This window comes from Haliotis asinina, chromosome 2 (assembly GCF_037392515.1).
Source record: "Haliotis asinina isolate JCU_RB_2024 chromosome 2, JCU_Hal_asi_v2, whole genome shotgun sequence".
Classification (NCBI taxonomy): domain Eukaryota; kingdom Metazoa; phylum Mollusca; class Gastropoda; order Lepetellida; family Haliotidae; genus Haliotis; species Haliotis asinina.
Window position 1 is genome coordinate 20,366,786 of NC_090281.1, and position 22,460 is coordinate 20,389,245.

General features: G+C 38.4%; 1 protein-coding gene across 1 annotated transcript in view; it reads right to left on the reverse strand.

Moving 5' to 3' along the window:
* The window catches only part of LOC137273374 (nose resistant to fluoxetine protein 6-like), a 29,343-nt gene extending 9,729 nt beyond the window's left edge, over positions 1-19,614 (reverse strand). Inside the window, exons 1-8 of the mRNA XM_067805995.1 lie at positions 19,038-19,614; positions 6,329-6,504; positions 4,981-5,080; positions 4,072-4,180; positions 2,932-3,149; positions 2,519-2,686; positions 1,938-2,034; positions 1,504-1,596 (exon numbers count right to left, since the gene is read on the reverse strand). Of these exons, the coding sequence (XP_067662096.1) occupies positions 1,504-1,596; positions 1,938-2,034; positions 2,519-2,686; positions 2,932-3,149; positions 4,072-4,180; positions 4,981-5,080; positions 6,329-6,504; positions 19,038-19,377 (1,301 nt within the window). The 5' untranslated portion in view covers positions 19,378-19,614. The remainder of the gene's footprint in view (positions 1-1,503; positions 1,597-1,937; positions 2,035-2,518; positions 2,687-2,931; positions 3,150-4,071; positions 4,181-4,980; positions 5,081-6,328; positions 6,505-19,037) is intronic.
* Between the last annotated feature and the right edge of the window lie 2,846 nt (positions 19,615-22,460).

Consider the following 22,460-nt stretch of genomic DNA (forward strand, 5'->3'; position numbering starts at 1 on the left):
AAAATACATACACACAGTGGGACATACACCATCATCACCAACATGTATGGAGGCGTCAGTCTAAAATACATACACACAGTGGGACATACACCATCATCACCAACATGTATGGAGGCGTCAGTCTAAAATACATACACACAGTGGGACGTACACCATCATCACCAACATGTATGGAGGCGTCAGTCTAAAATACATACACACAGAGGGACGTACACCATCATCACCAACATGTATGGAGGCGTCAGTCTAAAATACATACACACAGTGGGACATACACCATCATCACCAACATGTATGGAGGCGTCAGTCTAAAATACATACACACAGAGGGACGTACACCATCATCACCAACATGTATGGAGGTGTCAGTCTAAAATACATACACACAGTGGGACATACACCATCATCACCAACATGTATGGAGGCGTCAGTCTAAAATACATACACACACAGGGACATACACCATCATCACCAACATGTATGGAGGCGTCAGTCTAAAATACATACACACAGTGGGACATACACCATCATCACCAACATGTATGGAGGCGTCAGTCTAAAATACATACACACAGTGGGACGTACACCATCATTACCAACATGTATGGAGGCGTCAGTCTAAAATACATACACACAGTGGGACGTACACCATCATTACCAACATGTAAAATACATACACATGTACACAGTTACTTTGGTTTCCATCAAATTAAATGCCACATGTCTTGTGTATGAACGGGGATTATACTGACAGTGAATATAAAAAGCACATCACTTCCAATGACACATAGGTCATGTCAGTGATGAAGGTCAATATTTCTAGGTGGTCAGTCATCAAGACATTTCCTTTCATAACAATCACTGTAGTTGGCGTTAGTCAGAATTGCTGAACGGCGCCTCCCAAAACTACCTCCCACAAGCACCACTTATAACCATTTGTGTAGAACATGATTATCGCTCCTTACGAGATCTCACAACCACTTGTAAGCTCTCAAAAATACCTAGTGATGTAATAATGCATCAAACTATCAATGGATTGCAGTTGTTAAATCTGGGCTAGCAACTGATTGTTGGTGGAAACGGAAAACTATCAATGCATCGCTATTGTGAGTGACTATTGATAGTTTAGTAATTGATTTCTGTTGATGAATGTGCAGCGCAAATTTTCAAGAAGTACCACTTGGATTTAGAGTTATCCATCTCTGTTCACTCTCAAACAAACTTGATCTGGCTTTCAAGATTCTTGTCAGTTATCAGAAGAAATTGAAATGACTTCAGCTCGTTATTTCGTATAAAATTACATTTATTTGGCAAATCAGTGCAGATGAGGCAGAGGAGAAAAAAGACTATAGCAACAGTATTGCAATTGTTGGTTACAACAGACTATTGCTATTGCAATAGTATGTTGCAATAATCGTTTTTGTACCGCAAATAGTTATCTCTCACCATCAATTCATACAAATGCCTCTCACGATCAAGTGTAAGCTAACAACCATCACTCACCTCCAGAACCTGTGGAAGTAGAACATGAACCAGTTGACCCTGCCACCAGACCGCCTCATCTCTTTCAGTACCAGGAATGTCACTAGCAGCCCACTGGAACATACATGATAAGGTAACCCTTGGGTTAACAGACCACAAGCTACCTTTCACAGACTAGCAGTCCACTGGAAATTACATGACAAGGTAACCCTCGGTTTAACAGACCAAAAGCTACCTGTCACAGACAATACATGAATGTCACTAGCAGCCCCCTGGAACATAATTGACAAGGTAACCCTCGGGTTAACAGACCACAAGATACCAGGCACAGACAATACATGAACAGTGTGGTGACCAGGCAAACCTCCGGTTAACAAACCACAAGCTACCTGTCACAGACAATGCATGAACAGAGTGGTGATGTTGTTTTTGTGAGGAGTATATTCAGCACAGACCTCAGAGTGAAGAAGGAGTCGACAGACACTGTAGCATTGACAATGGCCTGGAAAGTGAAGCGCTTGACGACATCAGGGAAGTAGCTGATGAAATTGTCTGTAAAAGATGTCAAACACTCACACAATGATGATACTTGTGTACACTGTAAGCACCACAGACTCATACTGGCACTATGAAATGATATCAATACTGTGGTATGTTAACTTGCAATATGGAATGATATCAACACTGTGGTATAATATTGGCACAATGGAATGACATCAACACTATGGTATAATACTGGCACTATGGAATGATATCAACACTGTGTATAATACTGGCACTATGGAATGATATCAACACTGTGGTATAATACTGGCACTACAGAATGATATCAACACTGTGAAATGATACTGGCACTATATAATGATATCAACACTGTGAAATGATATTGGCACAATGGAATGACATCAACACTGTGCTATGATACTGGCACAATGGATTGATGTCGAACACTGGCATGATATTGGCACTATGGAATGATATCAAACACTGTGGTATGATACTGACACTGTAGAATGATATCAACACCCAGACTCACCTACACTCGACAAACCAAAGACATAGGTGTGCCCCAGAATTACCCATGTCATAGACAGGAATCGGATACCGTTGATGGCGGTGAGACTTCCAGCTGACTGTTTGGTGCTCAGCATCTTGGAAGCGTTGGTGTACACAGAGAACGACAACAGAATCTTGCCACAAAGACCTACAAGGACATGTGAGCATACGTGTATACATAACAAGGACACACTGTATATACCAAACCAAGAGTGAATTTTATTACCGTTCAGATATATAAAGACTTCTGATCAGCTCAAAATTATAATGGAGGTTGCAAAAAGGCCACAGTGTACATACTAACAAGGTCTGAGTGCATATATTCTAACAATAACTCCTGAACACGTCAATAAGAATTTAACTTGTTAAAGAGTGACATCTACTAATACATACTTGGTTGAGGCTGGCTAAACTCGACTTTTCCTTTCTCGCCAATCAGTGGAGTTGTCTCCTCTTGTTTATGCTTGATGTTCAGTGATGAGTAAGTGTCAGTTCCATTCAACAAACCATTTGCCTCAGCAGCCAGCATGTACCAGCGTGGAAGCTGGATAACGACGATGTCATAGATGGTGCCAAACACCATTAGCGCAACAAACACCATTGCCACCACACTAGAAACAGAACAATGGAACAAATATTACACAAACAAGGAGCAATATGTTTCTCTGGACCAGAAGTCCTTCATGCCGAAGTAATTCATCAGTTTAGAAAAGACAGATCACTTTGCCCTCTTCCTTCCAAATTGATAGGTTAGTTGGTTAGTCTATTAATGAAAGTATACCAAACATCATATTAAAGAGTAGGTTCGATTAAACACAAGTGTACAATGTGTGAAACCTATTTCTGGTATCCCCCAGCATTATATTGCTGTAATATTTTCAAAGGTGGCATAAAAATATACTCACTCATGCTACAAACTGACATATGCAGAAGCACTGCCAAGACAATCATGCTAGTGTGTATTGGTAACATAAGTACAGGTCCTTCTGTTAATAACAACAGAGAAGGGAAGCCCTGTGACTGCTAGTTCTGTATGTTCCACAACAGAAACAATATAGCTGAATCAGCCAAACCAGGTGCAGCAATGGTAGCATGCACATGCAACTCACCCTCTGATTGAATTCACTGGGTCACAAAGATTGTTTCAAACAAGTCAACCCTGGAGGTGAAAGACATAAGAATATACTCGAAAATATTGTGCTATTTATAATTGAGATGTGTTCTTGCTGACAGTATAAAACAACACAACAAGCATTGCATGCTCTTGTGTTGTCATTTTGAAACACCAAACGGTGTCCATGTTGGTACACAAATGGCACCTCATGAGCCTCAAGCATGTTGTCATGGTAACACTGCCAAATGACAAACAAGTGTTCTGCCAGTCACAGTAATACAACCCCACACATACCCACCCTCAAATAATCATGTAATTAACAACAGGTCATCCTGGTACATGTTCATCTCAAGACCTTTACATCATGCCTCGGGATAGAAAGATTCAGGTAAGTTATTGGTGTACTCAGATCAACTCACAAGACAGCGATGGCTTTAGTGTCCCACTCCAGGTTCTCCTCCTGGCACACAGAGCGCCTGACCCTGAACTGTGTGGTGATGTTCAGCTGCTCAAGAACCAGATCCAACACTGCAGGAAGACAAACATATCAAGCACCGGATCCAATAATGCAGGGAGACCAACATAACAAAACATACTCCAATACTGCAGTAAGACAAACATGACAAGCACCTGCTCCAAAACTGCAGTGAGACAAACATAACAAACACTGTTGGGAGACAAACATAACAAGCACCTGCTCTAACACTGCAATGAGAAAAACATAACAAGTGTCTGCTCAAAGACTACAGCAAGACAAACATTAAAAGCACCTGTTCCAATAATACAGTGAGATAACACAACAAGCACCTGCATGGTCCAACACTTTGGGAGACAAACACAACAAAGACCTGCTCTAACACTGCAGTGAGACAAACATATTAAACTCCTGCCCGAAAACTACAGAGAGATCACACAAAAAGTACCTGCTCTAACACTTTGGGGGACAAACATAACAAGCATCTGCTCCAACACTAAAGTGAGATAACATAACAGGCACCTGATCTAACACTGCAGTGAGACAAACATAACAAGCAGCCGCCTGGAGAAAAAACACAAGAAGCACCTGTTGTAATAGTACACTGAGTGAGACATAACAAGCACCTGATCAACACTCCTGGAAGAGAAATATAACAAGCACCCACTTGAACACTAGAAAGAGACTCTCCAATTCATCGGTAGGGTTGCAATTCAAAGCCTACCAATATCTAACTAAATCACTGGTTATAGGTGAATGATAACAAAACAATGTGTGACTCTCAGTTATCCTGTGGCAATTAAAATTAACACCTAACCATTCAAACAGCCTTGCTAAATGTAGATATACTTACTGTCATTGAGAATCAGTGTTACATCTTCACCACTACAGGAGTCAGGGAAGCAAAGTCCAATGTTGATGTCAGTGAATGATGGCATATTTGGAGTTGGATCCTGTTAAATAACACCGTGATGAGATTGGTCACTTGCCACTGAAGCTAATGTACATTATGGCAATATTCGAGTTAAAGTTGGTAGTCTATTAACAATCACTTCAGGACTAGACAATCAAGCAACCTGTATCATGAGTATCAGTCTACACTATTGGGGTACAACGACATGTGTCAACCAAGTAAGCAAGCAGTTTGAATCACATAAATACTAGGATACCATGCATTACAAAATTATGGTAGCAAAATGGTAGTGGCATTAATTCCATCTTGTCTAATGTATGATTTTATTCTTTTAATTCCGGTTATATCACGGCAGACAACCCTATAACTGACATCCACGGAAATAAGATACAAGGACATCTGTCAACAAAGTCAGCAAGCCTGACCACCTGATCTCGTTAATTGCCTCTTATAACAAGCATGGGTTGCTGAAGGCCAATTGCCACCAGGATCTTCTGGGTTTAGGACAACGTACTGAGGCAGATGTAAAATACACACTTCACACAAGGTTTATGTCCTGACAAACTGGCTTATCTGTTGTATATGTTACTTCTCTAAACATTTTTTTTATTTTTATTGGCTCCCAAGATGAAAATATTACAGATATATAAAACCATATACATACGGCCTAAACTAATACAGCTACATGATGTACAGGTGAGATATTATTGTATTATAATTTCTATAAATGTACAGATAATGTCAGGTACAAATCTATACAGTTTGAGTCATCTAAGTAATGGGCAGAGAAGGCTCCATCTAAGAAGGAAATTATCTATTTTATTTTTATGTTTGATGATATATGATTTTCCACAGAGAATATTTCTTTAAGAGTTTTAAGGTATAAAGTTAGATTTTTAATACTGCAAATGTGAACATGTCTCTAACCTTGATCAAATATTAACAACAGGAAGTGTGTGCTGCAGCAGTGTATCAAAGGTGTCGACAAGTGTTCTGAATTAAGTTTGAAAGTGCATCTGTTCACAACTTCACTGCTCAACAGAGCATAATAAATTCAAATAAAATATCCATGTATGAATATATCATATATGTGTACACTATACTGTATTGCATATTGTTTTCTGTTCTTTCAATGAGAATTGACAATTGTGAAGGATGACTGAGTTGACTAGCATCAATCAATTGCCCATGAATATTGGAGGAATAATTTTGAACAAAGATGCAAAAACAGTCTGAAATAAATCATTGTATTTCACACTGTCGGTGACTTTTGACAATTTATTCTTACTGGGGCATTAGGTTGAAGAGGGATGCTGGCTTTGCAGTATTTCCCATTGAAGAGTGGTTCTGTGACATTCTTGATGGTCTCTGTGGCCTTGACCCCCACACACTCTTCATATGACCCCAGGAAGTTGAGGTTCAACTGAAGCAGTCTACTGCCTGGCTTCCCTGCTGCATCAATCACTAGGGAATAGAGAGAGCATATGTGTTACCATGGTTACCATCACAAAACTCAGGGTAGAGAGAGCATTCATCTTACAATAGTTACTTAAGGAGAAGATAATGTTTCACAATCGTGGTAAAGAGAGCATGCATGTTAGCATAGTTACATAAGGAGAAGATATGTTTCACCAATGGTGGTAAAGAGAAAATGCATGTTACCATAGTTACATAAGGAGAAGATAATGTTTCACACCTGTGGTAAAGAGAGAATGCATGTTACTATAGTTACCTAAGGAGAAGATAATGTTTCATACCTGTGGTAAACAGAGCATGCATGTTACCAAAGTAACCTAGGAAGAAGATACTGTTTCACAGTTGTGGTAGAAAGGGAATACCCATTAATATGGTTTGTAATTGACTACCTTCCTAGAAGTAGGTAAGTTCAAAACATACATGTTACCACGGTTACACCATAAATGAAGACCAACACCTTACACCCAGGGTAGATACGGCATATGTTTTATCACTCTAACAAGTGATATTATCCAACACGGAAGGCACTTCATGTATATGTTACAATGGGAACCACCCTTGAAAAAGTAACACCTGAATATGGTGGAAGCAAAATACACATTACCATGGTAATTTTAGAGAGGGAGTAGAGGGAGCATTCACATTACCTTGGTTACCACTCAATAAGATAAATGTGTGCTAGGGTGGAATGTGAATACATGTTTCATGTCCATCCACTTCCAAAGTGGAAACATGTGACGTGACATACTGTAAATAAGTTTTCTTTTCAAAGATTGAAAATGTTTATCCTGTTAAAATCAAAGATATGAAATCTGAACATGTTCAGTTTGTTGTCTGTGTATTAAGTTCTAGCATTTCATGAAATAGACTATTCTTTTGTTCAACAAAAGAACCTGATCTCTGCAAGTCAATTTTTATTGGAAACATTTCTTCGGATCATAAAACCAACCATCATTACACCCGGGTTTCATGACATGACATGAGGGATTTCTTGTGCAAAGTTCAGAGCTCAAAGATTGATTTAAGTATTTTCACGCCAAAAATAACACACATATAACACGCTACTAAGGTGTGACAAAACGACCCCAATACTGCTTCCGAGGAGACGCAAAAGATTACCAAGATCATACCTAAAGCACATCACCGAGTACCTATATGTGTCTGTTCTTCACTTATCAGTAATGACCAGGTGATCACTGATTCAAACCAGGCTCTCAACGCACACAACAGGATCTCTATACTTTACAATACTGTCATATTACCCACAGAGCCCCCAAAAATTATTGATTTGGGTACCCTGTATCTCCTACTTTTGCAAGTCAAAGTGACAAAAATCCTGCTACACATTTCTGTGGAGACCATACAGTAAATGAGTGACCTGCCACAGACAGCCTGGCCTTCACACAGCCCCATCTATCCTGAATTGCAGCAACCTGGAAACAGCAGCATGATACAGGGTAACATAGTTGTGTTTGTGATTTGGTGCTTTTGATCTTTTCATATCCTACACTTCAAAGGCACCATAAATACTATCAGTCCTCAGGAAAGCTACCATTTAATTTATTCCTAAAGAATTTGCATTTTTTAGATTACAATATTAGAATAAAAAGTTCAAATGTTGCATTAAATCAAATCAGCTCTTATGTTCCCAAACACACGAACATTACTAGGCATGTGAACACCACAGAGTTATATACGTAATGTATGAATATCCTACACACAACTTGTGACTGAAACCAGTTTGGCAAACACAGACAGTACTACCAGTGAGAGTTTTAAATGAATGAAGCAATCGTTTACATTCCACAATAATGGCAAGTATTCTCTGTTTGGAAACTGTTCATCTGAAAATTTCAATTATCAATTTCAGGCAAGTCGTAAGGAATAATAAGGATCTTATTGCATTAACAAGAAGCTATACTGAATGCATATGCCCCAATATATATAATGCAGGCCAAACTGTTATCAAAAATATGTGACATTGTGCTTTTAAATGCCAAACAAAGATCCAGCATGTTTCAGAAGCGGTGTCTGAAAACTTTCCAGAGTGTTCCAGAAAAACTGTTGATGCATTTCCAGGGTTTTACCTTGAGTCCCTGGGACTCATACTCATAATTTTCAGGGGTCATGGACAACAAAAGGGGGGTCCCAGACACATAAATATTCAATTATTAATACTTAATTTTATAATATTGCTGCAGTTCGGTCACTGTTATTGTATTGCATATCAGGATCATCAACTGCACAAATGATATCATAACCTGGCTAGTAGCAGACTCAGTGATAACTTATCGTTACTTGATCAACATTAAAAAAAAGTATTTGGACTTCTTTTGTGTTCCTGTGGATGTAATAATCAATTTCCATTGTAAATTTGTACGTGTAATGGATGCAAGAATTTGCGACCTGTAAATCCCTGCAAATACATTGATAAGAGAAATAACAACAGTTAATGACCTCATTTTATCCATTGTATGGGATCAAAACTTGATCGACACTTATATATGCATTTGTAACATTCAACTTAGATGCAGGTTTCTCGTGATCACATTTTGTCATTCACCTGATGAAGGGGCAGGAGGTAGCCCAGAAACGTGTTGTAAATATGAAAGAAGCTGTAAATCCATACTATTTGTTGTCATGTAACCTTTCACTCACAAAAAAATGGCAACTTTGTCCCTATATAATAAAATTTAGTTAAAATTTTTCATCTGTTTCTTTTCTCTATGTCTTCACCAACAATGTTTCCCTACGGCTGCAAAGTGTCGCTTATTACTCTCTTTACTGCAACAGAAATTGTTCAAATGAATAGGGGTTGGTGTCAACAGGTCTTGCCACTGTTTCCCTTCAGTTTTGTAAATAAAATATTTCATTGCATCACATTCAACACCAATATGTTTCAGTGAATTAGAAAGTTCGCAAAAAGTTTGTCTATATTCCATGAATTCACATTGAATGTGAAGATACTTGGGTTGGCTGGTACAGATTATCATCACACCCAACCCCAGAGTCTCCATGAAAGAAAACACAAAATCTGTTCTTCTCCAGAATGTTCTGGGCAGGGCCACAGGGACCTCATCAGTCTAAGACTCTTGCAGGAAAGGAGCACAAGCACCTTGTGGTAGCTAATTACCTCGCTTGAGGAGGTACAAAGATTTGTTCGTTCATACACAGGTCTACCACACAAACTGTGGCCAAATCATCAGAACTGAACTCACATACACCCAAGCAGAACATAAATCGCCATCATTTCAAATCACCAACATTTCAAATCACCAAAATATATTAATGTTGAATGTGATGCTATGAATACTTTATTTACAAAACTGAAGAGAAACTGAAATACGACATAATGTCGACAACAAAGTACAAAACCTATTCGGCTGATTGAGAGACTGCATTGTGTATAATCCCAAGACTGACACTGAGAAGTCTGAACACTGGCTTGAAGTTTACTACAACAGTGGGTTGAAGTCAGACAACTGGTCGTCTAGACTGTGGACTCTGATAAGTGTTAATCAGCACAACTCCCATGGCTGAAACCTATGATTACACAATGCCTACTTCCATTTTTTCAAAAGTCATGGACCCGTGAAGGTCCTGAGGTAGAATAGGCCTTCAGCAACCCATGCTTGCCATAAAAGGTGATTGTGCTTGTCGTAAGAGGTGACTAACGGGATCGGATGGTCCAGCTTGCTGACTCGGTTGACACGTCATCAGTTCCCAACTGAGCAGATCGATGTTGTTGATATCTGGATTGTCTGGTCCAGACTAGATTATTTACAGACCGCCGCAATATCGGAATATTGCTCAGTGCGGAGTAAAACTAAACTCACTCACTCACTCACTCACTCACTCACAAGTCATGATGGCTGGGAAGGTTAGGCGATTAGGTGCCTGACTCTGAGGGTGTGGCTTTGAATTCCAGGACTCAATTAAAAAAACGTATTAGAATTTGTACTTTACTAAGAAAGTGCAATCCCAATAAAACATACATAACAGTTCAACAGTTCACGTGTATGTGCAAGTACACTAGCATATGACACTTAGGTCCATATCATTGGTGGAACAGACTAACCCAGCCCTACATTATAATACGCTTCATGCATGGATGTCACAATACACATTCATACATAATGAGGGTTATCTAGAACCAACCACCATGATATCATATGGGCATTATCCTTTGACAGAATCAGTTCAAATGATTTTGAGAATGTTGTACAAGTTGTAGACATAAAAGATTTGTTGTATATTATTGTGCACCACTGTATCATGGAGAGGAAATATTTATATGATAATCACGCAACAGCCCATGCATAACACATAAACCCCTCAACTACACTTACTGACCCTGGTGTTAAAAGCTAAAACAGTAGTCCAGTGAAGCATGTGCTTTTGGCTTAAGTGTTGATATCTGTGACCACAAGGGTCATGTTTGTTACTGAAAGAGTGTTGTTACTGAAAGAGCTAGGTGATTATGAGTGCTAAAACCCGCCTATTGTTGCTACAGCTGAGAAAAAAGGTTTCAGACATGCATTATTGCACTCAGTTACTACACCAAGCAGTGTGCTACCTCAACCTGCTTGGTAAGTGATGCAAAGATTAAAGAATAAACCCTGATTTAACACTGATGTTCAACTGTTGATTTGGATTAGCAACATACACAAAAAAGGCATAATTATCCCTGCCTTTATGGGTAGCTATAAAATCTGTCTAAACTAAAATATCAAAATGAAAAAATGTCAGGTTAAAAAAACTGTCCAACTTCTGTCAAAATACAGAAATATGGCATCCAGCCATTTTACAAATGTTTAGATTTTCAAAGTTCTCTTAGTGCCAAAATCTAGGTAGTGGTTGTTTGTTGTTCGTGCTGACTCTATAAGCAATATTTCATCAATGTTTGCGGTCTGTAAATAAACCAAATCTGGACCAGACAATTCAGTGATTTACAATATATGATCAATCGATGCAATCTGAATACAATGCCATATATAAAAAAGTCACTTTGTCTGAAAACCTTATCCTGTTACCAGTGTAGTGCAACATAATTTTGACTTCCTGGACACTGTTCCTAACCAATACTCAGAAGTGGTATGTGATTTGGATTAGGATTGGTAATGTGCAAAGTTCACAAATATAATATGACCCTCTGACAAATCCATCAGATTCGCAAAGACAGACGTCACCAACACGCCGGCCCTACTGTCTGAATAATTCACAATGACTTTGTCTGAAGTTGTTATTTGTGGCATGTGATACTTGTTTGCTGTTTATGAATTACATGCATGTTTGTATTATATAACGTTAATAATTTCAATGCCAATTATAAGAAATGTTAAATCTGAAATGTGTGTATAATTTTATTCTATGGGTCCTGTGAATTTTCAGTGGGTCAGACAGACATCTGAAACTTACAGGATCCAAAGTCCTGTTACTTTCAAACACCATTCATGAACACTGAAATGTGTGATTGAATTAAATGGTCATACCCCACTATGCAGGACAGTCGATGTGATGAGAATGAATTTAAAGTAACAGCCTGCTGCTTTCAGAGAGTAACTGTCAGCCATGGTCTCATACAGGGAACATGAGCATTTGGCAGACTGAGTTCGAACTCATTATACAAGGCACCTATTTGTTTTGAGTGAATTTGATTTCTTGTAAATAATTTCAGTGACCTCATTGAGCATATTACCTAAATTGAGTGAAGCATATTCAAATGATATCAGTGAAGCATATTCAAATGATATCAGTCACTGTGCCTGAACAAAATGAATGTAGGCATGGTTCCCTCACTGCAAAATATACTAGTCAAAATAAGTTAGGGATATTGGTATTTTTATGATTAATATTTTATCAGTATGTTAATGAATAAAAACATCTTTATGCATAATTTAAAAGTTTACATATATCCCTATGCCAGTATAAAATGGCAAACACATAAGTTGACATTCAGTTCATTCCAGATTCATGGAGAGGTAGGCACTAAATCTATCTAGGTCACGAGTTTAGGGTTAAGACCAAGTTTATTTGGAATGTACTTAATGTGTATTTTGTCATGAAGAGAAAATGCAACAAAAATTGTGGATTTCTGAAATTAAAAAATTAGATGAAGTTAGAGTGTGTCTTTTGTTAGGCTGAAATAGACTGTAAATTAGAGAGAGAGACATTATTTCAGCATTGGAGGCCGCGTGGCCCAGAGTGCAAATACAAAGTATTCACCGAACATATATTCATACAATACTGTTAACTATAAATGTACATTAAGGTGTGGGAGATTAAGTACAATTATAAGGTAAATGGCTAGTCCTTTCATGATGTTTTTATTTGTACATGACATCAATTGAATAAACTTATCTCTTGTTGGATATTGACAAAAAATATTTGGCAGGAGATTATTTCTACTTTCCTTTAAATATGGACAGACAAGTACGAAATGAAACTCATCTTCAATAACTTTTAGATTGCAGCATTCATAAAACAAATCACTCTGATCAATACATTTGTTAGAACGCAGTTTTTGAATTTTTAAACAATGTGATAAGCATCTAAACTCTGCAAGTGTTTTAATCAAATCTCTATCAATATCAGCATTTAGATACTTTTCTTGTTCAAAGACTGTTTTATAAGAAGAGTAGGTTCTCAAGAATGAAGATGCTTCTATTTTCCCATACCAAGACTGAATGTTTAACTCTATACATGTCTGTTTAAACAAAGTCATAAAATGACATACTTTTCCACATTCTTGAAAAATCCAAGCATATGAATAGCCAGTTTGAAATAACAACATTCTGACATGAGAAGTCCAGTTTACACAGCCAGCTTCATCATGAGCTTTAAGCATATTGTAACAAGCACAGGGGTATCATGTGGAGTCCATATGGATCAATCTACACCAATACTTTATACACCTGCAGAAGTAATTAACTGATAGATGATAACGTCCTAACTCACCCAGAACTGCATTTGATGAAGATCATTTCGACAAACCATATAATGTTTGAAGAAATTACTTTGAACTCTTTCAATACTTTCCGTAAAGGTAAACCCCCAAATCTTACTGCCATAACATGCAATGGGTGCGATTTTTGTATCAAATATGGACAGAATAGCCTTCAAAGAAAGATCTGGGTAACTTTTCATGAGCTGGTAGATAGGAAAACAGGCTTTCGATGCTTGATTTGCAAGAGTTTCACAGGCTGTTGACCAACACAGTCGTGAAGAAAATATTACACCTAGATATTTATAATACGTGACAGTTTTCATTTAGATGCCATTATAATACCACTTTTCAACATTTCTAATCATTCCACCATTATGAAACACAATAATGTTCGACTTTTCCATATTAACCACCAATCCCCATTTACTGCAAAATAAATCCAAAACATTCAACTTCCTCTGCAAGTCAACCACAGAATCTGCAACTAACACAATGTCATCTGCAAATAATTTAAGTATCTTAATAACTTCAACAGGTTCATTGACAAACATAACATGGTAATCGTCATTTTGCAGATCAGAAGCAAGTTGATTTATAAAAAATATGAACAATAAGGGACTCAGCATGCAGCCTTGTCTTACGCCACTAGATGTGGAAAACATGCCTGTAATAGAGTTGAACACAAGCACAAACATTTTCATATATGCTTACTAAGACTTTGTAAAGTTTTCCATGAATTCCATGTTGGAGAAGCTGATATAGCAGTTTGTTTCTATCAAGTGAATCAAAAGCCTTCCGAAAATCTATGAATGCAGCGTAAAAACAATGTTAAGGTTTTCTGAGATATTTTTGTGCTAATGACTGCAGTACAAAAATATTATCTGAGGTGGAATAATCCTGCCTAAATCTGGCTTGAACTTCAGAGAAAATATTATTCACCTCTAACCATACTCTCAGTCTGTGTTCTATGATACATGTACACGCTTTCCCCAGAGCATTTAATAAAGAAATACCCCTATAGTTATTTGGGTCAGTCAGATCACCTTTCTTAAATAATGGAAGAACAGTGTTTACAAATGGTGGTTCAAAGTAACAGGACATTGGGTCCTGTAAGTTTCAGATGTATGTCTGACCACTGAAAATTCACAGGACCCACAGAATAAAATTATACACACATTTCAGATTTAACATTTCTCATAATTGGCATTGAAATTATTAACATCATATAATGACAAACATTATAAACATAGATTTATAAACAGTGAACAGGTGTCACATGCCACAAATAACAACTTCAGACAAAGTCATTGTAATATATTCAGTCAGACACTGGGGCCATCAGGTTGGGGACTTCTGTCTGACCATTGGCAAATGCGCCAGATTTGTCAGATGGTCAGACACTATTTGCGAACAATGGGAGAATCATTCCTGTGTTCCAAGATTCGGGAAACATTCCACAGTCTAGAATAGAATTAAATAACGACTGTATATAAGGAATCAGATGTGGAGAATTTTTATTCAACTCAGATGGAATTCCATCTATACCCGGAGCTTTATTTTGCTTTAAAGACTGAATGGCTTTAACAATCTCATTTTCGGTAATGTCTTCAGAAAACATAGTTGAGTTATTACAGAGACGGAAACATCAAATTCACTAGTTTCTGAGTTAGGATTTAGCAGGTCTTTAAAGTAATGGTACCAAACCTCTGGTGAAATACCGTTTGATCTGTGCTTTGTTTGTAACATGGATTTTACGGATCGCCAAAAGGATTTACAATCGCTGTAATGTAGATTTATACGATCAGTTTGCTCCTTTTGAAAAGCCTTCTTTTTTTCCTGACATACTTTTCTAAATTCCTTCTTGCTTTGCAGGAACTGTTCATGATTTTCTTTACAATTCTGTGCTCTGAGGAACTGTAGTTTACTATATTTCATTCTTTTCAAAATTGAACACTCCTCGTCAAACCACTCTGGTTGTTTATTTATCGCAGTTCCACACTCAGAATATGGAGCTTTCTGAGAGAAAGTGTTCTCCAGATAATTGTATAAGTTTAATCAAACAGACTGCCGCCTCATCTACATTCACATCTACACACTGGAGGAACCTATCCAACAAATCTGAAGCCTGATTTGAGCTATAGTTTTCCATCTCTACCCCTGTCGGACCAGATTAACTGTAAATTAACCCCCTGTTGTTCATGGGGTTATCACCCATCAGTGAATTGTTATCAAGAACAAAAGAAAAACGGTTACCATTGCATTCAAGTCAGTCAACTCATTTTAATGGAAAATAATTTCTGTCACGAATGAGAGGCTAAGAAGTTAGGTCTCACAGTATTTAGAGTGAGGTTTGTTGTTCCTGAAAACCAAATAAAAAGCTACCATGACAAATAAAGAAATAACAAATGGATGAGAACCTAATTATACATGTCTTGTGGCCAATATATAATGATATTCAAGGTTGCATTAGACTTTGGGATCTGAATATTAAAGGCCTAGGCCTAGGACTTTTTGACCAGCCCTCGTAATTAACATCATCCTCACCTGCAATGACGTCACAGATATTTTAATGCTATCAGAAACATCAAAACCGACCAGTCCGGATGGGACAGGAAATTAATTACTTAGATATACTACAAATAGCTGAACATCCATACTTACTAAATTATTCGATTTATTGCTTAGTCAGTCAATTTTTCCCAGTCCTTAAGGAGAAGCATCGGTAATGCCTATTCACAAGAAAGACAGCGTACACGAATGTTCAAACTATCACCTGTCACACTCACATCTTGTCTAATGAAAGTCTTTGAGATATGTGAGTTTAAATATATATTCAATTTTCTTAGAGATGACGACTTAATGACAAATTTACCATCTGGGTTTACCATCATGCCAGGAGACTCCACTACAAATCAGTTAAAGGTCTTGCACAACTTCATAGCTACAGTTCTTGACGAAGGAAAACAGGCTAGAGCAGTCTTCTGCGATATAAATAAGCCTTTGATGAGGACTGAAAACTTATGGTATCCAAGGCGAACTACATTCTCTTCCCACAGTGGTTACTTGTCATATCTTCCTCTGTAACCTCTGTTCTAATACGACCCTTTCATGGTGCGAGTGTTCAAGATTCGTGATTGGAGGCAATCAGATTTAGTAGTGCAATGAGTGAACTTGTTTCAAAAGTGATCGGTTGCAAGTTCTCGGTAATTTCCGGATGCATCGTGAAAACTGGAACCTCTTCTCGAGCGCGATACTCAAATGTTTCATCTAGACAGAACTCAGTCAAGTCATGTTTGTTTCTCCACATTGCTTGCATTTGTCAAGTTGAATCTATGTCGATGTAACACATGTTCTGATTGGACAGTCAAAAAAGGAGATAAATCTGCTGCCATTTTTTACCGCTAGGGTATTTTATGAGAACAGCTAAATGTGGCCGGACTAAAACAGAGGTTCATAGGAAGACATGACAAGTAACCTCTGTGGGAAGAGAATGGGCAAACTATTAAAATGGTGTGAAAGTTACTTAGAAAATAGAGTACAACGAGCAGCAACTAACGGGTATAAATCTGACAAGAAAACTATTCTAGCAGGAGCACTTCAGGGCTCTGTCCTTGGACCACTTTTTTTTCTGATATACATCAATGATATTGTTGCAATGTGATGTTGAAAGTAACATTTGGCCCTTTGCAGATAACACCTCATTATATGTTACCATAGATGATCCATCAGTCGCTGCTACCTGTCTTAATGATCTAGACAGATTTTCACGATGGTCCTGAAAGTGCAGGTTGCATTTCATCCAAATACAATGGAAACAACCCAGATCTCATGTAAAGGTAAACTTTCTCTAAAACCGAACCTATTAATGGAAGGAACAATCATTAAAGAAGTCAAATGTCATAAACATTTAGGATTAACACTCCAAAGCGATTGTAAATGGAATGATCACATTAATGATATTGTATGTAAAGTTCACCCTGTGATCAGGTGTCTGAGGAGACATTTAAATCCTACATCTTGCCAATATTTGACCACTGTTTGCATATTTGGGATAATTATACATCTGAGCAATCACGTACATTAGAAAAATTACATCTCAATTCTCTGAGAACTATGTGGCACCATTTGTGGCTCAAGTCATAACAAACTTTATGATGAAACCAAACTTCAGTCCTTGCAAGATAGAAGGTACTGCAAGAAGTTATTTTTTTTCTTTAAGATGTACAACAACCAATTCCCAAAATACCTTTGTGACCTGTTCCCAAACTCCTGAACTACAAGCTACAATTTAAGAAATAACTTTAGGACTCTACAGTCGCACTGCTTCTTATGCCAAATCCTTTCTACCTGCCACAATAAATTTATGGACTGCCCTACCAAATTCCAAAGCTTCATGTATCACAGAATTTAAAAACTTAGCTGCAAAAACCGAACTGAAGATTTACTTTGACCTTAGTTACGGCACTCGGTTTTGCCAAATCATCACCTGCTGCCTCATACTCGAATGTAGCAATCTAAATGCTGATAAGTATAATAGATATTTAAAAGACAGCCCATGTTGTTCTTGTAGATATTGGACTGAAATCACCCTACACTGTTCCTCACTTGCGGTAACTTTACTCAGATAAGACGTAACATGAATTTTTACACTACTGAATATAACCTAGATACCATTTTGAAGGGAAAGAAAGAATTTCTTCTTTGTGTAAATCAGAGAATAGTTCAATAAGATAAATATATATATATTATTATATAATAAAGACACAATGCTTCAAATTTTCTCAAGAAAATAATTAAGTACTAAACAACTTTCTCACGACTGATTTCCACAATGGATCATTAGAGACACACAACGGTAACTCCCAAACCTATGACTACTTAGAGAATTATTGTATTTGATACAATCTGTATATATTTATACGCATTTAGAGTATTATATTTATGAAGTAGTCAATATCTATGACGTCAAATCTTCCATTTCATGTTGTACTATATGTTGCATGGAGCGGTGTTAACATAATCAGTAATGCTTGTTCATCAATCCGAATTCACTTTCATGAATAAAAATATGTTTAAACCAAGTGGCATACAACAATACTCACTCAAACATATGTGTAAGTATATACTTGTTTATTGTTTACTAGCTGCTGTATGTACTCAGTAATATTCTAGCTAATAATATGGCAGTGGTTTGTAAATAACTGGGTCTGGGACAGACAATCCAGTGATCGACAGCATGAGCATACATCAATCAGGGCAACTGGGATACGATGACCTGTACCAACCGGGTCAGCAAGCCTGGCCACCTGATCCTGTAAGTACTGTTCTTTGTAATGAACACACTCGTAATGATAGACTGATGCTCATGCTGTTCATCACTGGATTGTTTGGTCCAGACTCAATTACTTACAAAGCGCTGCCATACATATAACAGGAATGTTGCTGAGGGTGGTGTAATACTAAACTCAATCAATTGATAAATATGATATAGAGATCAAAATGAGCTAATTTTCATGAAATGTGTATTTGTACTATTTTGATTACGTAACCTATTTTTCACATATACAATACTTACTCTGCAATGCCCACTGTTCTCCAGCCATCAAAGCTTCCAGTACCTTGGCAGTTTGGTCCACACACTTTGTGGAGATGTTGCCATTAGCTCCCACGGCCCGAGGGTCTGTCAGCAGCCCACCCTTGGGGCGCAGAACATTGGAATCTTGAATTATTCCGGCAACTTGGATGATATCTGCCCGTCTCAGGGTCTCCATTGACTCCTTCACCCCCGAGCATAGATCAGGCTTGGGGAGGGGATGTAGACCCCGGGTCAGCATGCTCACATAGTCACTGACACCCCCAACACCACAACCACACAATATCACATACAACCAGACGATCATATCTGTCAATTTCATTCTGTACGAACAAAACAAGAAGCAACGCTCTCCACGGTGATCAACACGATCAGCTATCACAAACACGAACAATGGCTATCTTCACGAAATCCTGACACTGACCAGAGACGTTGACCATCCCACTGCTCGTTTGCATGTGATGTAAGATATAACTGGTCTAAGTAAGGACACCTGACCTTAAACTGCGGTGACATACATGCAACTCTGACGAGTCTTACACAACAGAAGGGAGGTCGTCCTTCGGAGGGGCTACACCGAGGTCCGCGCGATCATGCCATGCAGTTAACTCAAAGAGTCGTGACTATACTGATCGATTAAATACAACAATAAGAATATCACGCAAGCTCATAAATTCTTCAAAATAGAAAAGAATGTGTTTAGTATATAAACTGACTGAAAGATAACAAATATTATGAATTGATTTTTGCCCCTAAGAGTTGCGCCCCTTACTTCGTCTGCATGTACAGGCAGGTGGGAGAAATGAGGGTGCCAACCACCCATCCAAGGTACACTTGCTCACCTTTGCATTTTAACTTTGCAAGCAAAATAACACAAATCTCACAAACATGCATATGTATTGGAATTGTACAATATCCGAATCACAGACAAAACACATTTGTAATTCCTGTCAAATAATTGATATTTTCACGTACATAATGTCGTTTTAAATGACTATATTTATAACCTCCTTTCCAGATACGAGTTTGTTTGCACGTCTTCTAAACCACCTTACTGAGTGCCAATATTCGAATCCTAGGACTCCACAGAGTTGGAAGACAAATCTGACAGGGCTTAAGGGATTTCAATTAGAGGAGGAAAGAACCTATTTCACAGAGAAAAAAAAAATGCCAAGAAAGCATTCATACACATTATGCACATAATATATAAATAACATTTACTCACATATAAGAAATCTATGACTAGGCGTATTTATTTAGATATGAGTGTTTGTCAACCTATCCCACAGGTCGCTGAGTTCCGGTACACAGAAACTGAGAATCAGTATTGACGATAGTCTGTCTCACAATCCCTGAACTGTATTATTTTCTCTTAAGCACAGTCGTTTCTGAATACGAAGCAAGTCTAGATTTCCCCAGGTTCTGAATTTCCCTTCTCACATGGGCCCATTTTCAACCTAAAAGGAGTTGTTTCTATCAAAGCTATATATGTCTTCAGACAATATGTGTTAATTAGTTTATATAGACGGTGGAGGCGGTGTTTGTGGTGTTGTAATACTGACAGTGGGTGGAGGCGGTATTTGTGGTGGAGGTAGTACTGACTGTGGGTGGAGGCGGTATTTGTAGTGGGGTATAGTACTGACTGTGGGTGGAGGCGATATTTGTGGTGGGGTAGTACTGATCCTTCTAGCGGTATTTGTGGTAGGGAATGTATTGTCTGCACGTTGTTGGAAAAATAACGAAAACATCTCATTTCAAACGGACATATATTCAACTGACAACGTTCAATGACATATATATTACGATTGCACAACACCTTTCAACTGATATAGAGAGTTTAGAAACTGTGACTCATTCGGGTCATTCTCCTGCCCTGGGTTGTATTCATTCACGGGTGTCCAAGGATCTCCGTAACACAAGCCAGGTACAGACGCTTCACTACTTTCCACAGTTCGGGTCCCAAAGCCACCGCCTCAGATATGTCCATATAAGGCTGTTTGACTTATCTATGTATATGGTGGTGTAACGTGCAACCCCGGTATTCCCCCAATAGAGAACCGAATACGTTTAGTAATACTATATTTGTGACACCAACCTTGTATGTATTTTAGAAAATGACTCACGCTTGTTTTCTCATTTAAAAAACCATACCATGACTTCAGATTGCGGGCGTCCATCCTGTACAGGTGAATATTGTCGACTGCGTCGTCTCCAACAAACAATTCAGGCTTTGCCGTAGGTATTGCATTAGTATACATGTATTTTGCACCACAGTGTTGAGAATTGATCAGACCGATCGTCTTTCAGAGCCCATTCAAATGAAAAAAAAAACCCGACAAGTGGATTTAGAGACATATAATTTATTCATTTACAGGCGGATTGGTTTTGCCCTGCTTCCGGCAATAAGCTGGATGTATCGTGGATGGGACAGTAGAGGGTGACTTTCTGCGTCCTATATGATTCCACGTTGGGAATCGAACATGGAGTTTCGACGAGACTAACGATCACTTTGGTCACTAGGCTACCCAACGGCTACTTTCATAACTTTATTTGACCAGTCTAACGCACTTCAAACAGCACGTTTTTTCAGCTGTTTGATTTTTTAGACATATCGATGTTCCGGGCAATAGGAATACTTATAAAACAGAACACGAGCCCTAATGTCATGCCTGATTAGTCTTTAGCAGTGTACGTGCTACATATAGTTTGTGATGAGCGGTGACGATGTTTGTTTGGTCTTTTCTCATGATAACCTCAGTGGCGCCTTAGACAAAACAGGTCATGTCCACGCCAACAGTCTCACTTACCTTCATGACAGACGCAATGCGCATGTACAGTAGCTTTGAACGGAGGTATTTTTTATATTTGGATTTGAAACAGTATGACATGTGATCTGATGGTGTGGGACATTGAAACATGACGTCATTCATCCATCATGACTGGTCTCTCTTGCGATTAAGCCCAAAATGCTGACGACCTTTGACTTGTTTTGAGTAGTGCGTGCGTGCGTGCGTGCGTGCGTGCGTGCGTGCGTGCGTGCGTGCGTGCGTGCGTGCGTGCGTGCGTGTTTGCATAACCGATTCTTCTTGGAAATCGAAAACACTTCATATGCAGCCACGTGTATGTTCAATATGTATATGTTACGGTCAGATCACAGGCAAACTGTAGGTTGCGCAGCGTAGAGAAAATGACCAGTCTTTATAAATATGCAAACGAAGACTGGTCATATTCTCTATGTTGCGCAACCCCACACGCGCTCTAGTTTGCCGGTGGTAAGATTGTGAAGTCAGACTAAACATTTCAGTCATTTCGGAAAACGACTAAGAGGGTCAGCCATTCGCGTCATTTCGTGCAGTCATTTCATCTGTATGTGGTGGACATGCAGGGGGTTGGGTCAAACAAACA